General features: G+C 38.7%; 1 protein-coding gene across 1 annotated transcript in view; it reads left to right on the top strand.

Moving 5' to 3' along the window:
* Nucleotides 1-23834, top strand: part of PTGER3 (prostaglandin E receptor 3) — a gene marked incomplete at both ends in the record, with an annotated part of 78748 nt that extends 54914 nt beyond the window's left edge. The window contains one exon of the mRNA XM_080690702.1: nt 23739-23834. Within this exon, the coding sequence (XP_080546828.1) occupies nt 23739-23834 (96 nt within the window). The remainder of the gene's footprint in view (nt 1-23738) is intronic.
* Nucleotides 23835-24436: the final 602 nt, after the last annotated feature.

The raw sequence follows: 24436 nt of genomic DNA, 5'->3' as shown, positions 1-24436 counted from the left end.
ACTTTGGGAGTCCTAAACATAAGACATTGTGTGTGAGGGTATGAGATGTAAACCTAAAATCAGACTAAATTTGATGACACATTCTAGTTTTGTTAATTTATGAGTTGACTAACCTTAGTCAAGTTATCTTAATCTATTGAAAACCCCAGATTTTAGCTGTGATGAAGATAATAATTTTACCTAATAACACATTTATTGTAGTCATCCAATGACATTATACATCCAGATGCTTATCCAGTGCCTGGCCCATAGTGAGCATTCAATAAGTGATTATTATTATTATTATGCTTTCACAATTTATTAATATTCAATTCAAGCCCAGAAGACACAAATTGCTCAGTTTCCATCTGAGGCTTAAGATTTTAATAAGCATACAATTTAATCCAATATTCTTATGGCTTAAAATAAGAAAGTAAAGAGATTGATGAACCCCATAAAAAGTCAAAGAAATAGTATAGAAAGATCAAAATAAATTTGTTTTTTACCTGTTTTGTGAAATAAGGAAATGGTTTTAGTAGCATAAAAGAGGTATTTTGAAAAATTTCTGTAATTATGTGAGACAATAATGCACCGATAAAAGCATTTTCAATAAAATGAAATATCCCTGTAAATTTTTCCTTAAGTGGAACTTGAGAAAATTTAAGTAGTAAGCATATGGGGAAAGCTACAAATCCCTGCATGTCAGTTCCTGCCAGAAAAGCACATAAATGTGATCTAATCACACTGAATAATGTTTTCTCACCACTATCAAATATAGACCAGTGTAATGTGTGCCTATTATCTCAATTTCCTAATCTGTGAAGGGCTATTGTATTAATAATTTCTAGTTTATAGGGAGACTGTAAATATTTGAAACTAAAATATAGATATGCCATCTAGTATACATGCCAGGTTCTTCATACAATACTTATCATCATCATAAATGTCATGACCATAATTTCATATGCAAAATTATCACCGAATTACCAAGGTTCACTAGGAAACCACTAGGGAGTTGGCCATAGAAGGAAGGAATACACATCTCCTTTAAAGCTTTCAATTGGTACTCCATCATTCTGTGCACTAATCATAAGATGGCCACAAATTTGAATTGATGTGAGAGAAAAAGATTTGTCAGAATTTAGCTGTTTAGCTTAGTGCACTACTTCAAACTTCTCATGCGGCTTGTATTCTGCCTTCTGTGACACTAAGTGCATTCTGGTTGGGCATCATTTATTTTCTATTTTTTGGGGAGGAGAGTATGAAAATTTATTTTTAAGCCAAGAGAGATAGAAAACAGCAAAGCTCCTAATGCACAGGGGGGAGGGGCCTCCAAAAGAGAGTAACTCTGGTTACGCCTGATTTCAATGCTGGCCTTTCAAGGTTTCTGTGTTCATTGTACCACTTTACAACTTTGAAAACTTTGCTCATAAAAACAGCAAAAAATGTAACTTAAAGAAAATAGCCATGAAAATTGTTTTCAAGTAGTTAAAAGATCTGGTATTAGTTTCAGTTACAGTTGGATTATCTGATTCTTTCCACTAAATCTGAAAGGCTACCAAAATTATGAATTCCGTCAAATTCAGCATACTCAGATATCTACTCTGATCATTTTTAAACTATTTTAAAAAACATATCAGAAGAATGTCATTCACCAAATTTTTGGCTACTTAGTGTTTTTTAAAGTCTACTTAGTGTATTTTTTAGGTTTCATAAATAAGAGAAAACAGATATATACTTTAAAATATAGAAAAAAATCATTCTGTAGATATGCAGTGAAGCTCTTAAAGTTTGAAATAATTATAAGGAGCCAATATCTTTACATAAGTAGAAAATTTTTTGTCTTTTTATCAGTAATATGAAAATATATGAAATATATTTCCTATAAGAATATTAAAAAATCATGAAGACATTATTATCTCAAGATTGGGACAAAAATGGTTCATGGTTTCCAGCTAAGCAAGCCTAAAGACATGTTCCTTAGCAGGGTTAGAAACAGTTGCATCTCTTTAAAGCACAGAATCAGATATGACATCCACCTTGGAACTGTTGACACTTCTGGCATCACTATTGTTCCCTAAAGACATCATCTCAATGTGCCACTGCAACCTAAGAGATTATGACATTATGGAAAGGGCTAGAAAAAAATTTTTGAAACCTAGTTTTTTTTACTTACAAGCTATGTGACAGGGTGATTTTTTTTATCTCTTTCAACCTTTGTTTATTTGTCTATAAATTGGAGATAATAATACCTCACAAGGTGCTGAAAGGAAATGATATAATATACATACAAAGCATGGTAGGATCTCAATCATCTACAGTCAGTATTAACATTAAATAATCCCAATAGCCTTTGCAGAAACATATTGATGGTAACTTCAGGAGTAATATTAATTTTAGCTGTGATAACAATAAAATCATAGTGTTCTAACATTTTTATTTTTTTATATTTATTTATTTATTTATTTATTTATTTATTTATTTATTTATTATTTTTTTGTGGTACTGGGGTTCCTGGAAGCCCTTCTACCTCCGGGCTACGCTCCCAGACCTATTTTATATTTTTGAAACAGGGTCTCTTACGCCAGCGCGGCTGGCTTCGAACCTCCGCGATCCTCCTGTCTCCGCCTCCCAAGCGCGGGGATTACAAGCGTGCGCCACCACGCCCGGCGTAAAATCATAGTGTTCTAATAACTGAAATTCATAGAACTCTTTCATAGTGTCTAAAAAAATTTTACATCTTTACTTTTATCTAATGAAACATTTTAGGTAGACAGGGAGCATCATTATTACTGCCACTTTTATAAATGACTAAATTAAGACTAAGACTAGTATATCAAAACATCATGTTACACACCATAAATGTCTAAAATTATTGTCCAAAAAACTAACTAAAAAGAAATATAAAGTCCAAGATTAGGCTTAGTGTTAAGGTTCTAGAGGAAGACTTTAGGTCAAATACCTTCTCCATATTTTCTTTATAATAAGTTTCTTATCCCTCCTAAGCCTCAGTTTTCTCATTTGGAGAGTGGAGATAATATTACTATCCTCAAAAAAACACTTTTTAAAAACTATTTTCCCAGTGCCCACTATACAAAACCAGAATGCTTTAACTCATTTGAAGCTTTCTGGAGGCTGATCCCAATCTACCATTCCAGGTGTGTCTAGCAACACTGATTCCGGCCTTTCTTGACTCTTCCTTGAGCACATGATGCACTTTCACAACTCTGTTCCTTGTTTTTTTGTGTGTGTGTTTTTTTTTCTTAAATGTTCCTCTTAATAAGAACATTTTACCAATTTATTAAGGCCTTACTGTTACCACGGGAATTTTTCCTTATGCCTGATTCAGAATTAATGACTCCTTCCTTTATGCACCCATCTTGGCTCATTTCTCCCTCCATAATTGCTTCTCACTGTTCCACATGTATTATAGTCAGCTGTGCATGCTTCTAGCTCCCCATTGGACTGTTGGCTCTTTGAATGAGAAACTACATCTTTTTAGTCTTCCTGCTCTGGCCTGTTTCATTTCCTCTCCTCTCCAGACCTCCAGCCTCCAAGTCAGTGTAGACTTTGAGGTATAGACACTTCGTAGGCAGAGAAATACTTTTTAAATGGAATTAAATAACCACACAAAGTAGTATGCATCAAAAAGTGCAAGGGTGTCCAAAAAGAGTTCTAGTGGAAATAAAGTTTATTGACCTGACTACAGTGCTAGGTAGATATATGGTTTGTGTTTCCATAACATGACAATTAGGAACTGATATTAGAGATGATGACATCAAATGTTTACATGGGTATCACTCAGAATGCCTTCTCTGTGTTCTCAGAAAAGCTCTCTTGGTGCCATCATCAACGAGTATTAAATTGAATGGACCCTAGTCTCAGTGATTACAACAATTTCTAACATTCTGAAATGTGAAGGAAAAACTATTTGCATTGGCTCAGGTATTCATGCAATGGCCTTAGCTAAGGAATACTCAGGCTGAAGGGTGATTGTCCTCTCTAGGAGAGACCAGGACAGCTATGGTAACAAGGGCAGAGCCAAGAAGGGGCAGAGCAGCATTTGGCCACGCGTCTAAACTGACCAAGTTCTAGATCCCACATTCTTGCGCTCAGCCCATTCAGCAACAGAGCTATGAAGTCAGAGGTGAGAGCGAAAAAACACTTTCCTTCCAAGAACGAAGAGCTTCTAAAGAGACACAAACTCTCACCACCTCCTTTTAATGTGCAAGAATGCAAACAGAGGCAGACCTCCAATACTTGGGAACTCTTTTCTGCTACTTGTCTTGTGCCCGTATCACTAGACTCCAGTTTCCTTATTAATTCTAGTTATCACTCACTCAGTCTTTCCTTCACTCATTTAGCTAATTTGTATTCATTCAGCTTCTGTGGTCTGCCTAGGACTATGGTGGGCTCCTGCAAGGTTATAGATTTCTCTTGAGGTGCAAAACATGCCAGTAACACATCTCAGAGACTGAAAAAAAGCCAATACACCTGAGAAGCCTGAAAGTTTCTCCTCTGAGCCCTTCAAAAACGACTGAGCTTTCTCCCACTACTTCTTAACTGCATCTCAAGTTTACAAACGGACTGCAGCCACAGGGGAGTGTAACATGGAGAGAAATCTTAGCTTAACTGCACAAAGTTTGAATTTCTGTGAAGATTAGTTCACTTTTTGGCTTTGTGAATTTCTCTTAAAATAAGTACAGCACAAGATCCTCATGGTTCTTAAGTGCCTAAGTCCCCATTACAGAGTCGTATTCATCAGAATTTCTTGTGTATACATACACTTTTCTTAGGATCAGAAGACCGGAGGTTTTCTTGTTCTGTCTTGGAGTTTTCCATTCAACAGGGACATTAACTGTGTCCTGCTGTTTGGGGGATGGGGACATAACAAAGGTAACGCAAAGATTCTGAAAAACAGATGAATTGAAGATGAATGTTTTCCACTATGCAGAAAGGGTGCTTGAGAGAATATTTAGTGTTGGAAAAAAGTAAGTACATCCAGATCTAATATCTACATTCAGTGTTAGAAGAGGAATTAAATATTGAGAGAGCACATATTTAATTAAATTATGAAAAAATAAGGCTAATGGAACTTCTTTTCAAATATTAGATGGAATTAATCTCAAAGAGTTCTGCTAAGAATAGTATTGTGGTTATTTATGTTGTGTATCTTAGACATGATTTTGTTCTAGCATTCAAGTCAGCACTGATGATCATTTATTACGTGCTTCTTAGATGCTGGTTACTATGCTAAGTGCTTAGAACTTGAATTTCTTGTCCTTGTTGCTCTAACAGTCATAGCGTAGGGTGGGCCTTTAAATTATTCTTTCTGTATAATTGAGCCCTAAAGGAAATCGAGTGCAGTAATAGAGCAAGTTCCTTCCTTGCTCAGGTGTTTCTCTTTTCTGACTAACACTGGGCTGTTTCCACTTAAGTACATGGTAGAGAGAAGGGCACATTTTGAGATTTTACAGCTGGGTGTGCCTATACTTTTGGATACATAGACTCCTAGGGTTAGAAGAGGTGGCAGAGATCACTGTGTTAAGAAGATTTCAATTGTGTTCAACTGAGCCTTATGTATGGGAATTATGAATTCATGTCCTTGTAGAATGTTTCATTTTTCTAGGTAGTATGGAAGAAAGAATTTCTAATGGTAAGCACATGTGTTTGGGGGTATAAGGGGATAGAGTAGAGTTTAGGGTCAGTTAATAAAATGGGAGCTCCAGGTCCCTTAGACCCATGTTGGAAAGGAGCCTATCAAGTGAATGACAATTCAGGAGGCAGCTTTCAACAATGAAATTTAAATAACCAATTTCCTTTTGAGTAAGAATTTTAGCTTTACCTTTACTCTCTGTGAAAAGAAATTGTAACATTTTTTATTCTGTTCAGAGAAAATCTAGTGTGTTTTTGTTATTAATTTCCCTGTTTTAAATATAATTGCAGAGTGGTACACATCAATCAAATATTTTGGTCCCATTGGGTAATATTTCTTTGATAATTCATAACATAATGTTCTGTTGATCTAGGATTATTTTTATGATTATTATTCAATACCATGAAAATCAACTCTGCTACATACATGACGTATTTGGATATTTAACTTTGGATTAAAAAGAATTTTCTGCACATAGTATAAAAAATTCCAATCAATAGAAGACATGAACTGAATAGTGTGTGTGTGTGTGTGTGTGTGTGTGTGTGTGTGTGTGTGTGTGTACTAGGGATTGAACCCACAGGCACTCTACCTCTGAGGTATGGCCCTAGCTCTATTTTATTTTTTATTTTGAAACAGGGTCTCACTAAGTTGCTGAGGCTCTCGATAGGTTGCTGAGACTGGCCTCAGAACTGCACTCTTCTTATCTCAGCCTCCCAAATACTGGGATTACAGGCATGCATCACCATATCTAGTACTGAGCAGTCTTCTTTAACCAGGTAATCATTTATTTTTTGTTTTCAGGGTCTGTCCAGATGTTTCTTATGTTCTAATTTCAAAACAAACAGTTGTGAGTTAAACACCTATTCCCAATAATATTCTTTTAGCCAAAACATTTACATACACATAGCTCATAAAAATTCATTCACTGTAAAAACAAAACACTTCTATAGAAAAATAAAAGTGGGAAGGGAGCCGAGCGTGGTGGCGCACGCTTGTAATCCCCGCACTTGGGAGGCCAGACAGGAGGATGGTGCAGGTTCGAAGTCAGCCGCAGTGGCTTAAGAGAACCTGTTTCCAAATAAAAAGTATAAAAATAGGTCTGGGAGTGTAGCGCGGAGTTAGAAGGGCTTCCAGGAACCCAAGTACCACCTAAATAAATAAATAATAAATAAAATAAAAGTGGGAAGGGAGCCATAAGAAGTTAGTGTAGGCAAAAAGAATAACTTTTCAAAAGAAATTATCCCTCCAAAATAAAGTGGCTTTTCCAGTGAAGTATAAATGAACACCACATGATTTTAATAGCAATGATAATTCTTTGACAGACATTATATTATTTGATAATTCTACCTTCCCTCAAAGGGAAATGGGGCTGATGTCAACTCATCTGAATTTTATAGATAAGGAAACCAAGCTTCATGAGATGTAAGCAAGATTCCAAGTGAGTTCAGATTCAAATTTAGTTTTCTGATTTTAATTTACGACCATATGCATTATAAACCCAATATGTGGAGGTAATATTTATACCACTTAGTGGTATGGGGTTGTGCCAACTGTCCTTTTTAAAAATGAGAAAATATACAAACTTTGGAAAAATTACATGCAGACAGTTTGAAATCATCTTTGAACTTCTGGGCATGACACATCTTTCAGTTCTTTAAGCCTGGAGGACAGCTCATTTGAAGTAACTTACTTCATTTTAGGCTAGATAGAATGAAAACTGTTAGTTTAATTTTATTAATGTAGTTTCTCTTTGCATTATTTTAGTTTTTTTTTCTTGACAACCACTTGAAATTTATTTTGATTGATGAGATGGCTTTATCAGTGTGTTAGGCTTTAGCTTCAGAGAAAACCAAAATAACAGTGGCTCAAAGGATATAGAAGGGTATTTCACTGCTATATATAGATATATAGATTCTGAATGTAGGCTGTTCAGGGCTGTTCTAGCTACTTCCAGATCATATGAGATTAAAGCTGTTTCTAGCTGTTATTCTTATAGTAGTACTCCATGATCCAATACAGATGCTTAAGCTCCAGCCATTAGCCTACTTTTAGTCAGCAGCAAGAAGAAGGGAAAAAAAAAGAAGGGTGTGCCTCTTCCCTTTAAGACTTCCTGGAAGTCTCATCACTTCTGCTTACAGATTACTGGCCAGAATGTGGTCACATGACCACATCTAACTGGGAGAATGTTGGAAACACAATGTCTTAGTTGGTACTTAATAATCAGGGCTTTGATATAAAGAAGAGGAAAGTGGATATTAGAAAGCAACTGGTATTCTCAACCACAGTCAAAGAATGGTTCCTTATTTATTTTATGTGTGTTGCATTAGTGTTTTATAATGTGTTTCTTCTGCATGAGTTATTTTATAGCAGTGAGTCTATCAAGGTTCTGCTTAATTCTTTTATAAACAAGTGATGCCGGGTAATAAATAATCTACTGTATTGTTTTGTATTTGAAGTTAACCATCTGCTCTTTAACTTCTTTTCTTATGTAAGATCTAGATTCCAAATAGCTATATTGTAACTAATGGAGCTTTGGTGATTTTTTTTTCCTTTGGATACTCTCATCATTTAGAGAAAGGAGAATGCACTGAGAATTTAGACTCATCCTAACCATTAAATGCATATAACTCATGCCACATAATGAGTACTTTTAATCATCTACAGTTTACAATGTTTTTATTGCTTTCAAGTAGAGATTTCACTTTAATGCCTAAAGGGAGTATCTTATTCATAAAATATATGTAACCAATGAATGCTAAATTAATCTTCACTACTAAGTTCAATTTATTTGCCTGATACAGAAAAGACCCTTGATAGCTTCTGTTAGCATGCAGTCATTATTCTCAGGACAGTGTTATCCTGGCTCCGCTTTCGTTTGATTCTATTGAATGATTGTGGGTTGTTGCTATGCATAGTGGGGGCCACAGGGAATCATTTCTCAACCATGTAAGTGTTTTGTCCTAAACAGTGACACTGGAAAATCCTCCAGAATACAGAAATGCATAGAAAGGAATCAACTCAGCTCTGACCTAGAGAAGAAGGATTGATTTTTTAGTGGAATCCATCACCCACTACAGTTTCCATATTTATAAGAGCTTTTAATCTTATTTAATACTTCTCAACTATTGATTTAGTAATATACTCTAAGAGTACATTTGGTTGGTTTCTTTATCTGATGTATATTTCCTGTGATTTTCCTTGTAAAAATTGTAGATAATATTGTAGTGAAATTTATGAATGAAAGTTTCTCTTTTATTACAAGTTATACAAAGAACATAGAACACCTTTTTGTCAGACTTGATTTGTTTTTAGACATATACTCCTAACTTGTTTGAAATTAGGAGGGCCTTTTAAAAAATTAGTCACCTTGGGCACTTTTTCATTTTCCTTCCTGATCATCTTTCTAATGCATCAAATCTAAAAAAGAAAAGGCTCTTAATCACAGATTTATGAAGGGGAATCTATAATCACCATATTAGTGTTACTGGTATCTGTTTGGCCCTTAGAGTCTCTACTTTTGTTAACAGCTAGGTGCAACTTGGGCTATAATATTACTACAAAAAATAAGTTGTAAAATAATGCAATTTTATGTATTTAAAAATTTTTTTATACAGAACATAATCACAAATCATTGTTCTCGGCTTCCAGGGCCTAGGGCGTAGAAAGTAGCAGGGTAGAGTTTCGTCTTTGCAGATAAAGGTAGTTTGTCCATTTCTTTTTGTCTAGTTTGTGTTTAACTTGGTGTCTTTGAGATAAATGCCCTCAGACAATTTGAGCCCCATCGTCGGGCCTTGTTGAGAGCCCTTTGACTTGGCCTTCTCTCTGGCACAGAAGATTCCCTGGCTCAACCTCTTCCTTCCTTGAAACACTTCCTTGGACCTTTCACCCTATAGGAACTGCGCTCTCTCTGCCAGGACGGCAGCCTTACCCTCCCCAACCAAAGCAGCTCTGTGGTGGCTGCTCTAGCCTTAAGCTCCCCAGTCCCTTCCTGTACTGGGGGTGGGGAGAGGGAGTTCAGGGAGGCTGAAGGGGGTGCAAGGAATCATCTCAGGCCATCCCTCTCGTGTCCATCCCTCTCATGTGGCTGGTTCCTTGATTGTTTGTGGCCATTCCTTCTTTCTAGTTGGGGTTTCTATTCTTCCCCCACTCCTGGGGTTTGATGCCAAAGCAGTTGTGCTAGAGAACTAAGGACATCATCTTCTGCTTCTTTTATGACATCATCCCCTCGTCCTAGATTGAGAAGGAATTTTGCCTGCAAAAGCTGCTCCAGGGAAAGGTGTCCTCCTGTATACCTGTGGGCGTGCAGGCTCTTATGTGGTGATACACATAGGAGGGTTTCATTGAGGGAGAGGAAGCACAAGAACAGGATTATTGCCAATCCCAGAAAAATTTTCAGTGAGAATACGAGGATACCTTTCTGAATTTTCCAAACTGCATAACTTCATTCTTAACTGTCTTTTAAAAAAAACAAAACACATTTTTTCTTACATTTTTCTTTAAGTTGATAACTAGGACATGAGTTCCTTAGAGTCCTCTATTGTTTTATTGATCCAGCTATTGTGAAGTTAATAATTTTATTATAATTTATAATTTCTTTATTTAAATCAATTGGCAATACAACAGATCATTAAAATAGCTAACCATACAACGTTGCATATCTTGTAATGGCAATTTTTAGTACTCAACCCAATGATTATATGCACTAGCAGGTCTCCGGACAGCTTACTTTTTTTTTTTTTTTCATGACAATAAATCCGGGGGCCTAGAATCTTTCAGAAACCAGTTGTGATTAAAAGTCTACTTTCTAGGATGTGGATGCATCCCCCTGGTTTTGAGCAACAAGAAAGTCCAACTGTAGAACAAATCAACCAAGTTAGATGAATTGCAGATTGAAAGAGATGGAGCTGATCTCTGGAGTCTTGTGCTGTTGCTACCAGTAATGGTTCTTTTTGCATGACTTACCTTCACAGAGCTGGAGAGCACTTAAAAGATAAGGCAGGATGTGAATGTGACCAGGTGTGTGTGGTTAAAGAAAAAAAATTCCTTCTCTACATAAAGCTTATTCTAAATCCAGCTAGCAAATAGTAACTGAAAGGTTGAAAATAGAGTTAAGAAATTTAGGAGGGAGGTATAAACACCAACTGGGTCATCAGAGACTGCTGCTTTATTTGGCTCCAACCCCAGTACCCTCCGAGGAGTCAGCCGGCCATGGGGGAAGGGACCAATGGGCCATGCCTCTGGAGAGTTGCGCATAGTCCTGATCGGCCGGCTGAGTCACATGGCGGATCAAAGGCACCAATGTTTTATAGGCATGCTGATTCTCTCATGACATCTGTAGTCTCTCGATGTTTGGAGTCTTGAGGCACCTGGATTCTCACAATATCTCTGCTTCTGGCTTCTGGGGTTCCGCCTTCTGTTTCCGCTGCTGAGATCACGTGCAGGAGGGACCCAACTTATGAGTAACTAGTGTCACTCTATGTCATGCTGGGTTCATTGGATTAATAGGATATTCACAACTCAATCCCAGATTTCAAAGAGCTAGAGTTCTGTTGAAAAGTCATTCATTCTTTTATTCATCAACTACATATTGAAGCAAATTTTGTGTCAGGCACCATGATGTGTAGCATAGGGCAGAAAAAAGATAGATATGAATACCACCTCCATGGAACTTATAGTCAGGTAATATTGTTACTCGGTAAGCGACTCTGGCTGTTGCCAAATATTCTCCAACTCTAGCTGTAAGGAGTTCTTTTCCTGAAAGACTGAATAAAAGAATTCAAGAACATCCCGGGTTACTTTAGGAAATTCTATCCCTCTTGGATCCTCTAATGATTCCAAAGAGTTATTGATGCCTCTCTGTCACTTAGCAGGTCTCACTTGGCCTTCACTCTGCCACACTCTGGCCTGTGTCTCTAGATACTGTCTGCTTGTTTCCCTCAGGGATTCTGATCCCTGGCCTGCCTGCGGGCCTCTGTCTTCTCTAGCCAAGTTTCCAGCAACTAAACTGCCTTATTTATTTTCTAATTAAAAAGTATTTTATTTTCAATTCACAAATAATAATTGTATATATTATATACTGATGTTATCATGTCTGTTTACTTGTTGGAATGATTAAAGCAAGCTGAGCAACAAGCCCACCACCTCTCCCTATAACTCTTTACTGAGGAACACCTGGGGCAAGCTTGAATAGGAAGGAGGAAGTAAACAGAGTGGACTTTAAAACCAGAGATAACTACTCCTCGTTTATTGACTGTTGCCTTTCATAGATGGCCACTAATGGACAATATCTCTATGAGCTCTGCTGATATATGGTGAGGGGAGAGTAAGGTTGGATAAAGGGATAGGAGCTTCGTGTGTCATAAGATTTGGGGTTTTATTCTAAGGATAATAGAAAAGTAAGGAGAAATTTTATGAAAAAATTTATGTGGGGGTGTTTGTGTACATATATGTATAATGATCAGGTTTTCTTTAAAGACAACTATGTAGAGAATGGCTCAGTTAACAATATCAGGTGGCACATACCAGATACTGAATGAACAGGAGCAGTGGTATGTGCCGATGACTTCCCGCCCTAATGTACAAGTGTCAAACATCAGAAATTCCTTCCCAAGGCCCCAGGAGGGAGGAATCCCACAGTCCAATTGTAAATGATGCTCCCAAAAGGGAGGCAGCAAGTGCAAGACTGAGATGAATCATATAGTCGGTACATGCAATTATAGACACTGCTGTAAGTGTACCTGGTAGAATATCTTCATGGAGGCAGGTACACAGTAAAGCTGCTGAAGCTCAAGTTTCAAAATCCTTCACTTTCACAGGGCTTTTTGGGCCCAGGACCTGGTTTTATATTTCTTTTATTAAAGAAGGATGCATAGGTTTCTGATCCCACAAAATCTGCACCCACCTCTGTCTTGCATGGTAATCAGATATTCATGGAGAACATGGGTTTTGAAGTAGCTCTTGCAAGAAAATTAGACTTTGCATATGCCTAAAGAAATAGGCTCTTGTTCCAGATAGGATAACTGTGGGGAGCATGTATAGGTACATGGGAGGATAGCAGGTGGATTGACAGATGAACACTAGGGTCACTGCAGAAAGAATTAGAGTTTCCAACACATCATTGAAGTGCTTGCATTGTTTAGTCAGTTAGGTTCCTTAGGATGTAAGAAATAGACCACCACTTGGGTTAGTTCAAACCAATAGGACATCATAGCTTGGAGTACATAGGCTGAAGCAGGAAGGTCAAATGGACTCCCAAGAACCAATAAATGGACTCAATGAAATGTTATGCCTGCCATCTATTATTGGACAAAACTGTTTTCTACCTGTTTAATAGGTCTTCCATTACCAACTGCATGTTCTTTCTCTTTATTTTCAACAAAATTCTTTCACTTCATAGTCTGTTCCTTTATAGCTTTTGTCCATTTTCATTTCCCCCATATTTCCAAAGTCAAATTCTCAAGAGACTACATCTCTCTGCCTTGTTTGTTCATTGTTTCTTGACTGCAAGGGCATAGGTCAGTGTCGCACCTATGGCCATCTGTGGCTTGGGTTTGCATACCATGTACAATCAAGTATGCCTGGGTTATACAGAATCTTTGTACAAAATATGGAGGCCTATGATTGTCCTTCAGCAGAGGTTGTGAGCCAGGCACTTTCCCTTTACAAGTACCTGTAGGAGAGGCTGACATAATACATATCATGTCTAATGTGGCTAACGTAGGAATATGTAATACTTCTTGAGTGCTTACTTTATGTCACAGTGTCAGGTTTTGTTCTAAGCACTTCATGTACATTAGCTCTTTTAATTCTATCAACATTATATTATGAATTATGAAGCATTGTCTCCATTATTTCTATTTTACTGAGGAAAAAACTGAGGCCCATCAAGTTCAGGAAACTTACTCAAGATCACATCAATAGTAGAGTCAGGTTCTTATTTTATTTTATTTTTTTGATGGTACTGGGGTTCCTGGAAACCCTTCTACTTCTGGGCTACACTCCCAGACCTATTTTTATACTTTTATTTGGAAACAGGGTCTCTTAAGCCAGCATGGCTGGCTTTGAACCTGCGCGATCCTCCTGTCTCCGAGGATCACAAGCATGTGCCACCACGCCCGACAAGAGTCGGGTTTTTAGTTAGATAGAAGTTCTAGAGTCCATTGACTTCTGTGCCATGTGGCCAGATGTGGGATTTCATGATGAATGGATGATAGCATACACCAGATGCAGAAAAGTCACTTTCTAAAGGAAGTTGTATCCACACAGTGGGGAGATAATAAAGCAGGAGCTGAAAAAGATGCAGAGTGTTTAAAGGAAGAAGAGATACCCCTTACTTAGTAGTATGAAACAAAACATTCCTGGGATGAAATTCATCTTCACTATTGACAGGCATGTTTCTAATAATCTCACAAGGAACCAGGCTTGAGAGCAGATGTACCAGGCACTGTCACAGAGATGGGAGAGATGCAGACAGTAGTGTCATGAGACCCTGAAGTGTGAGCATTTCCGCTTGAGAAGTCCAGGAGACCCCTCAGACAAGGGGATTTAAAAAAAAATCTGTCCTTTTTTCTTGCATTAGGTTTTGACACTCAACCAACATGTCTAATCCTCAAAAATTATGTCAAGGTCTTACACTTGGGTAGCAGTTCCGCTTCTCCAACTGCTGCACATCCCTACCCAATCTGGGTCCAAAAATAAAGCATCTGTGTTGCTGGCTGTACTTGCTCACTTCCTTTGACTCTTGCTCATTCAGATCCCTTTTTTTGGTTAGCCTTCCTCCTCATTTTCCCAGTTCTTCTTTTCATATCCTATACCTCCTTATAAAAACTCAAACTCCCTGAATTGCTTTCCCATTTCCTCTTTCCCTGAATTCTTGAGGCACCATAAATCTGTACTATTTGAAGAAACTAACAGAACTGTACTTAAAGTCTATTGTGCTTAAAGTCTAATGTATTTTAGTGTTTTAGAAGAGGGGAAAAATCTCCTTTAAAAGATCAAGATTCAAACAAATGACTGGATGCCACAAAGCCTAGTAACAGTAAATTTTTTTGGACAGTGAGGTGAGGCTTTAAGCCCCACGGATATTTGTATTTAGGGTGAAAAGAAGATTGTCAGATGTGAGAGCCTTAATATAGCTAAAGCTACTTCAAGTCTCCCAGAGAGCCATGAGGAGTACCTCAGGAGAGGCCCTTCCCATCCCTTCTGTTTCTCTAGGCAGTTTGAACTCTGGAAGAGAGATAAGAATGGAAGGAAATTTGGAAACCAAGGAAGGGAAATGGTTTCTTCTTGCTGTTTGTGTGATATAGAAGACCAGAGTAGAAATAATGCCTCCCTCAAAAGACCAGCAAATGAATACTGATGGAAGATAATGTGTCCACTGCACACATTTCCTGAGAGTTTTGTTGAAGCTACATATCTTTCTTTACCCCCTCTCCAAATAATTCACTAATTCATTTTTAAAAAAAAAGCAATAGTTTTACTTCATCCAGATCTATACTTAAGCATGTAGCTAAACTGCATTAAGCTTTAGGTGTTTTTTTTTTCCCATCTATGAAGCAGAAATAATATTACCCACTTACAAATACCACATAAAGAAACACTTGAAATCTTTTCATTCAAACACCCCACAGAAATTAAGTGGCACCATGACAGCCTCCGGTCTAGTCACTCTGGGGATGTCAAAGAAAAAGATAAAAATCTCTGCCCCTGTGGGGCTCAAAGTATAGCATATTTGGCCAGGTCACACCTTTCTGTTTGTATTCTGCTCCCATTTTCTTCTTTCTTCTTTCTCTCCCTTCCCCTCCCCTCCTCTCCTCACCTCTGCTTTCTTGCTTTCTTCTCCTCTCCCCTCCCCTCCCTTCCCTTCCCCTCCTCCTCCTCCTCCTCCTCCTCCTCCTCCTCTTCCTCCTCTTCCTCCTCCTCCTCCTCCTCCTCCTCCTCCTCCTCCTCCTCCTCCTCCTTCTTCTTCTTCTTCTTCTTCTTCTTCTTCTTCTTCTTCTTCTCCTTCTTCTTCTCCTTCTCCTTCTTCTTCTTCTCTCTCTCACTCCATCTCTAAGCTATCTCCAGCCCTTTTTATGTTTTTATTTATTTATTTACATACTTGAAACAGTCTTGCTAAGTTGGCCAGGTTGGCCTTGAACCTGCAATCTACCTGTCTCCACCTTTCAAATAGTGGTGTGTGCCACCAGACCTGGGCTTTTCCGTCTCTTTTTTCTCTTCCTTTCTCTCCTTTCTTTTTTCTTTTCTTCCTTTCTTCCTTCTTTCCATCAGTCATGGAACAAGCAATTGCTGAATAACACATGCTCTAGGGTGTTTATAAGTGGACCAAATCTAAAAATCTATTGTTGAACCTGGTGATAAAACAGAAAAAGGAAGCTTGTCCCAGATGGACTTTTCCGAAAACTAGCTTTTTGACTGCAAAAACTACTTGGCTTCATATCTTCATCTGTAAATAAGACAGTTGGGTTATAGGATCTCCAAGTCTCCTTTTAGCATTAAAATGTTCAGTTTTGTTTTCTCCCACAGGGATGGCCACCCTCTCTCAGGGGTAGCTGGCATAGTGCCTAAAATGAACTGATCAGCTTTGCAAATTCCAACAAATCAGATGAAGACAAACATCACCAGACTTCACTCTAGCCCATGATCATGTGCCATTTTCTATTATTTCTTGTTATTTCAATATTCCCTACTAGATTATACATTCTTCAAGAAAAAAATGAAGACATAATTATACACTTTATTGTCTGAATTGGGAAAAACCCACTTGCAATGAGAAGCTTGGATTTGCATTTCAACATTCTAAAATTATCTAAATGTTTTTTCCTCAAATAGGTCCAATTCTGTACTTATGAACTTATATGTTTTATTTATTAATTGATCAATTAGTTAATTTAATTGTTTCCTTTTTATATATCATCAAAATATAAAATTTAGTTTATCCCTCATCACAATGACATGTGCATATCAGATTAATAAGGTTTCATTATACTTACATTAAAAAGAAAGAGATGAGTCTGCAAATATTAGCACTTAATGTACAGTACAAGTCTAACTTGCGTGCTACAGTACAAGAAATGATGGAAAATGCCAAACATTATCAGGTGACTAGTTTTATTAGCATTTGGATGCAACTGAATTATAGGAGATTAACCCCAGCTGCTTCTTAGCCATGGGTGACCTGGACAAGTTACTTCTTTGGATCTCAGTTTCCTCATATGTCAAATACAGATGATAACAATTAAATGAATTAATATTAGAAAACCATTTAGAACAGTGCCTGACAGAGAACATGGTTTATAATTTCAGCAGACTGCTTAGGAGAGAGTCGAAGGGAAAGCAGATGGGAAGGAAGCAGATTGCTTACAGGAACCTGTGGTAAAGGGAATGGGAAATTGGACTGTGCTTGCAGGAAGGGGGAGAGGCAAACACTCAAGCACAGGTGTTCATGTGTATTTGGTTTCCCAAGATAAGGAAAGCCAGTGTGTATTTGAAAGTGGATGGGAAAGGCTGAGTGGCCAGGAAGACAGAGGAGGGCAGGGACAGCTGTGAGAACACGGAGATCTGTGACAAGGACACAGGAGTTTAGAGGTGACAGGAGAGAACTCTAGAGTAGCTTTTTCTATGCTTTTCATAAAAATCAAGCTGGTCATCCGGGCATGGTGGCGCACACTTGTAATCCCAGCATTTGGGAGGCTAAGACAGGAGAATTTCATAGGTTCAAAGCCAGCCTCAGCTACTTAGTGAGGCCCTTTGCAACTCAGTGAGAACTTGTTTCAAAATAAAGAATAAAAAATAGGGCTGGAGGTGTGGCTAAAGGTAAAAGGTCCCTGGGTTCCATCTCCATTACTGCAAAAAAAAAAAAAAAAAAAATTAAGCTGGTCTTTATAGTATGCTAAAAACCTGACATAAAAATTCAGAAGGTGATAGTGCAGACTGTCTTAGCCCTGCGCTATCCAGGATCAGGGAGTGGGTGGGGATAAATGAGTGAGCTGATGTGGGCAAGCCGAGGGGATTTTCTAATGACATTCTGTAAAGAAACCAGAGCCCTGTGGTAAAGCTATGTCACCCTCGAATAAAACTTGCAGACAGACTAACACAGCGTTGAACACACAGAGCCTCTGTGAACACAGGCACTAGGCATTGTCAGCCAAAACACCAATAGCCACAGGGCCTGCAAATTATCCCTGGCAGAACACCAAAACCTGGGCTGTGTTCAGGTATCTGTGAGGGACCACTCATATGTCAACCCTTTTACCATAATTTCCACATAAAAAGAATTCATCCAAGAGTCAGTCTCCTCTTCCTCTTCCTCCTCTTCCCTCTTCTTTTCTTTGTAGTACCATAACTGAAGTCTTTAAAAACTGTCCTGTAATATACCTTAGTAATAACACTGTTTTAACTAAAATTCTTGGACTCTCATAGTCCAGACAGAAGAGCAGTTTTGCTGCCAAGTTGTATATCATATACATTTGGCAATCTGTGAGCAAATCTATGCGCTTACCTGAAACAAGAGGAATGGGGGTTTATTTAGGCAGGAAGACCTTGGGCAGCATAAAGGCAAATCTTCATGTAGGCAAGAGCGAAGGTGTCTATGTGAGGCCCGTTAGCAGCTGCTTGCCTAAGTTCTCAGGACAGGCCCGTACTTTGCAGTGGATGAAAGTCTGGTGGCGCACGCTTGTAATTCCAGCATTTGGGAGGCTGAGACAGGAGGATCACGGTTCAAGAACAGCCTCAGCTACTTAGTGAAGCCCTTTGCAGCTCAGTGAGATGAGACCCTGTTTCAGAATAAAGAATAAAAAATAGGGCTGGGGGTGTAGCTCAGGGGTAGAATGCCCCTGAGTTCCATCCCTAGTACCGGGAAAAAAAAAAATCAATGTGTTAAGGGGTAAGGCATTGCATGCCTGTGATCCCAGCCTTTCTCAGGTTTGAGAACAGCCTCAGAAGCTCAGCAAGAGCATCAGCAACTTAGCAAGACCCTATTTCATAATAAAATCAAAATAGGGCCTGGAGTATAATTCAGAGGCAGATTGCCCTGAGTTCTATCCCCAGTACTCAGGGGGCTAGGGAAAAAAAGAAGAGTGATGGGAAGGCATAAACATTAAATGCGATTAAAAGCAAGAGTTTACTTTCACCTGGCATATGGTAGGTTTCAAAATAAATGTTTCTGCCTGTCAGCTTTCCACTCACACACTTTTTCAATACTGCTTCTCCACATGTGTTAAAAGTTTTAACCTCTGGCAAAGGGCTCACAGATATCAGTAGTGCAAGGGAGGAGATGATCTTCAGCAGGGTACTCCTCCCAGAGCCCCCCGCCTCACACTTCTTCCAGCTACACCTGTCAGATGGTGTGTCCTGCACTGTCAGACTCCTTCCTAGAGCCCCTCGGCATCTGTATACTAGATCTGTGTGCCCACAGCCAATCTCCACTTACTTCACTGCTAATTGCTCTCCTTGTGACCTTCAGAGGCCCACCACTCCGTACAGCTAGAAGACTTAGTTTTGTTTTGTTTTTTTCACCCAAAGCATGAATAATTGATGGATGTGGGAGAAGAAAAGCCCAGACCCCTTCTCTGGAATAACACAAATGTTGACGTATCATTCATGCTCCCAAGCGACTACACACTTTAGAGCTAAAGGATACTTTTAAAGCCGGATAATGCCATCATACCATAGATACAGTAGGTCAGTCCTTGACCTCATGATGTTAGCCATTGAGGAAGAGTCAATAAATTGTCTAGAATTCTATTTGAGTCAATACTTATTAACCAGAGTATGAGAAACTGTTGTATAGATGAAATAGATACAAAATGATAAGTACACCTTGAGTAATATATAAAAGGCTGTGGAAATATAATAGAAAGAATAGTACCTTTCTAAAAATATGGAAAGCTGGGCCTTGCAGAATAAGTAAAATTAATTCTGGAGGGAGGTGGAAAGAGGCATTTTGGAAATAGAGAATGGCACAGTCCATAGGGGTTAGGTGTGAAAGAGCAGTGACAGTGCTCTGGAAAAGTGAACGCCTTAGGGACTGAAGCAGGGTGTGCATGGAGATGAGCAGCAGACCAATCCAGGGCCATAGGCTGAGCCACTCAGCGGCAAACCGTACGTAACTCAGGGGTTTATCCTGTAACAATGGGAAATTTTCCAAGATACTTAGGATTTACTGGCATTTCTCTTGGAAACAATATGAAGAATGTGTTTAAGAAAAGAGAAGGTTGTTTTGGAAATAGTAGTCAGAAGTCTATTATTAGGTTAAATCATATACAGTTTCTGATACACAATCTTGCTTCCTGTATGTATGTATGTATGTATGAATATACTGGGACTTAAACCCAGGGGCATTCTACCTCCGAGCTACACACCTGGCTCTTTTAAATTTTTATTTTGCAATAGAAGCTTGCCAAGTTGCTGAGACTGTCCTTGAACCTTGATCCTCCTGTCTCAGCCTTCCAAGTACTGTGATTATAGGCATGTGCCACCATACCTGGCATAATATAATTTATTGTTAGAGTAGTTCACAGCAGAATAAAATGGGAGGCACAGGAATCCCCTGTATGATTCCTACCCCCACACATACATAGCCTCCTTCCTTTTCAGTATCCTCCACCTGAGTGGTGCATTTGTTATGACTGTTAAACCTCCACTCACACATCATCACCCAGAGGCCACAGATTACAGCAGGTTCACTCTTGGTGTTATCCATGCTGTGAATTCTAAGAAATGTATAATGACAGGTATCCTTCATATCACACAATGTAGTTTCTGTACATAGAACTCAGATGGCTTTCAGGGGCTGTAGAGCACAAATAGTCTTCAGGGGCAATAAAACTCCCCAGGTAGTATTTTTGTTTGTTTTTTGTGGGTCTGGGGCTGGAACCCAGAGGCATTTGATCTCCTAGCTACAGCCCCTGCCCGATTTTTTATTCTTTATTTTGAAACAGGGTCTCACTGAGTTGCGGAGGGCCTCACTAAGTAGCTGAGGCTGTCTGCGAACCACGATCCTTCAGTCTCAGCCTCCCGAATGCTGGGATTACAAGCATGTGCCACCACGCCCGGCTCCCAGATAGTTTTGACCCAGCAAAAATTAACAATTTCATATGGTTCAAGCTGGTAACTCTAGCCAAGAATGAGAGTGAGACTCTGAAGAGTGGCACAAAGATTAATAAAAAAGGATTTGAATGAAAGAGTTAAGCAAACAAACAAAACAAAAAAACGAAAACTTGACAGCCTGAAATGAATAATTGCCAGCTGTGGCTGCAGAAGGGAGTGTGACAGCAAAGTGAAGGTTTCTGTTGAGAATGGTGGGGAGGGTCCTTAAGGGAAATTAGATCCACTGGAGGAGCAGTGCACTCTTGCAACAGGGAAGCACACTGCTTCAGAGCCCCTGCACCCTCTCAAATAACCTTACAGCCCCTCCTTGCTGTATTTGTTTTCCACTATTTGACATTGGACAGGCATACGATATCTAAATTTCTGAAGTTGCATCTACTACTAAAATACATCTGACAAATACATCAAGTGTGTTTGCTTAGTTAAACAGGCCTCTAAAAAAGAACCAAGAGTATATTAGCTGGGGGAGAAATTTACTGGCCAGCTAAGGCAGAAACCTCTGCTATTCAGATTATTCTGTGGTATATGGAGAGTCTTTTCACATAGGAGTCCAAAAGGGGCTCTAATTGTCTTACTGAGCAAAGCAAAGAAACAGTAACAGAAAACCTGTTATTTTTCTCCCTCAAGTCAGATCATTTTCCCAGAGCCATAATATTTTAGTGAAAAGTGCTAAACATTTTCTATTTGCTCTGAAATAGACTTTGGATAAACACAATTTTTGCTGCAAAGAAGACATATCATTTTATGACTTTTCAAACACTACCTTCCTAAAACAGAAACCATCCATTTGTGTAACACACTCAAAAGTTGAAAAACTATAGTGGGGCTTGATGGCATACGCCTGTAATCCCAATACTTGAAAGGCTGAGTCAGAAGGATCACAGATTCAAGGCCAGCCTTGGAAACTTAGTGAAACTTGCAGCAACTTAGCAAGACCCTGCTTCAAAAAAAGACTTGAAGTTTAGCTCAGAAGTAGAATTCCCCTGAGTAGTTAAATCCCCAATACTACACCCCCCCACACACACACACAACATCTATTTAGACAATTTATGTAATGTCATCCCAATTAGAATAGGTATGTGATCTAAAACTATCTTTATTACATTTTTACCAGGCGTGGTGGTGCATGTTTGTAATCCCAGTATTTGGAAGGCTGAGGTTGGAGGGGCGTGGTTCCTGGACAACCTCAGCTACCACTTAGTGAGGCCCTTTGCAACTGAGTGAGACCCTGTTTCAGAATAAAGAATGAAAAATAGGGCTGGGGGTGTATCTCAGAGGTAGAATGCCCCTGGGTTCCATCCCAGTACCACACACACAAAAATGAATAAATAAATAATAAAACTATCTTAACAACATATTTGAAAGAAAAACACTCCAGGAAGCCAATAAAAATACTGATGAGGAAATATTGGTGGTCATTTCTTTCTTGTAACAATTTCTTTCTTTCTTTTGCGGGTCTGGGGATGGAACCCAGGGAGATTCGACCTCCGAGCCACACCTCCTGCCCTATTTTTGTTCTTTATTTTGAAACCGGGTCTCACTGAGTTGCAGAGGGCCTCACTAAGTAGCTGAGGCTGTCTGCGAACCATGATCCTCTGGTCTCAGCCTCCTAAATGCTGGGATTACAAGCGTGCGCCACCATGCACGGCTTGTAACAATTTCTTATAAGAATTTCATTTCAAGCTGGGCATAGTGGTGCATACTTGTAATCCCAGCATTCAGAAAGCTGTGACAGGAGGATCGCGATTCGTGGACAGCCTCAGCAACTTAGTGAGGCCCTTTGCAACTCATTGACACCCTATTTTAAAATAAAGAATAATAAAAATAGGGTTGGGGATATAGTTCAGAGGTAGAATGCCCCTGGATTTCATCCCCAGTACCGCAAAAGAAAAAGTTCATTTCATTCAGGTATTTTTTTCTTATAAGAGAATTACTGAGAAATATATAAATCGAATATTTTTGGTTATGACAAAATGTTTTCTTAGAACTTATCTATTGCATCAAATAAATTTAAGCTATAATTTAGAGAATGCTGCTGAGAGCTGGCTGCAGGACCAATTTCAGCATCACTTATTCATGCCACAAATATGTATTGGCCATGACCTATGCACCAGGTTCTGTGTCTGCTGCAGGAGACAGTGGTAAGCATAATCAGCCACGCCATGGTTCCTGATCTCATGAAGTTATAGCCAAGATATAATGACAAACATTAAGCAAATAATCAAAACATACCTAGATTGAAACTACATTCCGTTTCTAAGAAGAAAATAGCAAGTATCATATCCTGGGGAACCTGTGCTAGTCATCAAGATGTTCTTTGAAGAGGTGAGTTTTAAAATTTAAAATATGAAAGATGAGTCAGAGTTAGCCAGATAATGAAGGAATAAAACAGCACTCCAGGCAGGAGAAATTGCCACTGCAATGGCCCTGAGGCAGAAAGGAGACCGATACTTTATAATGTACAAGGATGGTTAGTGTGGTCTGAACCCACAAGACCAAAAGGGCAAAAAGTTTGAAATGAGGCTAAGGTTTCAGTTAGAGGCCAGATCAAACGGGGCCTTTGAGGTCAAGTTAAGATTCTGGTCTTTACCCCATGAACAATATAGGAAGCTGTGGAAAATAGTAATTTGGAGAGTGGTAGAATCGGATTCACCTACAAAAAATCATTTAGACTCAATGAATTTGTATTCAGTATTTAACAAGTGCTGAGATAACTACTCTGGAAACTTAAGGAGTCTTATCCGAGACGTTCCCTATTCTCAGTTGTTAATGTGGAAGTGTATGAGGATTGAGAGCGTGAGTCAAAACACGGAGGTGGGAATGAGATGGCCTTTGGAAGATAAAAACTAAAGCACCTTTATTTACACCTGCCTAACCAATGTGAGTAAACATGTGAGTTTTGGTTTTCTTTAAAATAATCAAGTAAGTGTCATCTGACTAAAGGATTCATGATCAATAATTCTGTCCCTCAAAACCTTCTGTCTGTTCACAGATCAGGTACCACACAAACAACTATGCATCCAGCTCCACCTCCCTACCCCACCAGTGTTCCTCAACCTTGATGTGGAGTGACCATTTGGAAAGGTGAGCTTTAGAAGCTGCCAGCATCTACTGTGTCACCTACTCCCATCTTCCTCTGAGTTCTTGCTACGAAGCAGAATATCTCTAAGAATTAAAATGTAAATTTGAGCATACACATGTAATTAAGGAGTACCAGATTTCTTCGAGGAGCTATTTTTTTTTAAACTCCACTTAAATTTCCTCCATCACAGAGCTCTCTGCGATAGGATCTAGTCTGGTTTCCTAGAAAATCAATTCTCCTCCCCTGAAAGAGCCTGCATGTCACTGGGTTTTCATAACAAAGACAGTCTCCAGGAGAATTTTAAGGCTAAACTACTTTATTGATTAGACATCTGAATCCAATGTGCTCAACATATGGCTAGCACACTCTGGTTGACTTTCTGATTAGGTTTATTTTCTATAAAATGTGTATTTCAATGAATGGACACTTTAGAAAGCAGAACTTAATGCCAAAGTGTGAGGAAACATGATGGGCTACATTAAATTTCAATCATTAGTTGAATACCTATTTCCAATATTTTTGTTAAGGACTACAGGGATATAAAGGTAATTGAATAAAAAAATCTACTAAATGTGATCTATTATTTTAAGAAAGAATGTGAATTAAAA

The sequence above is a fragment of the Muscardinus avellanarius genome (assembly GCF_963383645.1).
Source record: "Muscardinus avellanarius genome assembly, chromosome: 3".
Taxonomy (NCBI): Eukaryota; Metazoa; Chordata; class Mammalia; order Rodentia; family Gliridae; genus Muscardinus; species Muscardinus avellanarius.
Note: the sequence above shows the minus strand (reverse complement) of the source record. Positions and strands in the feature narration are given on the sequence as shown.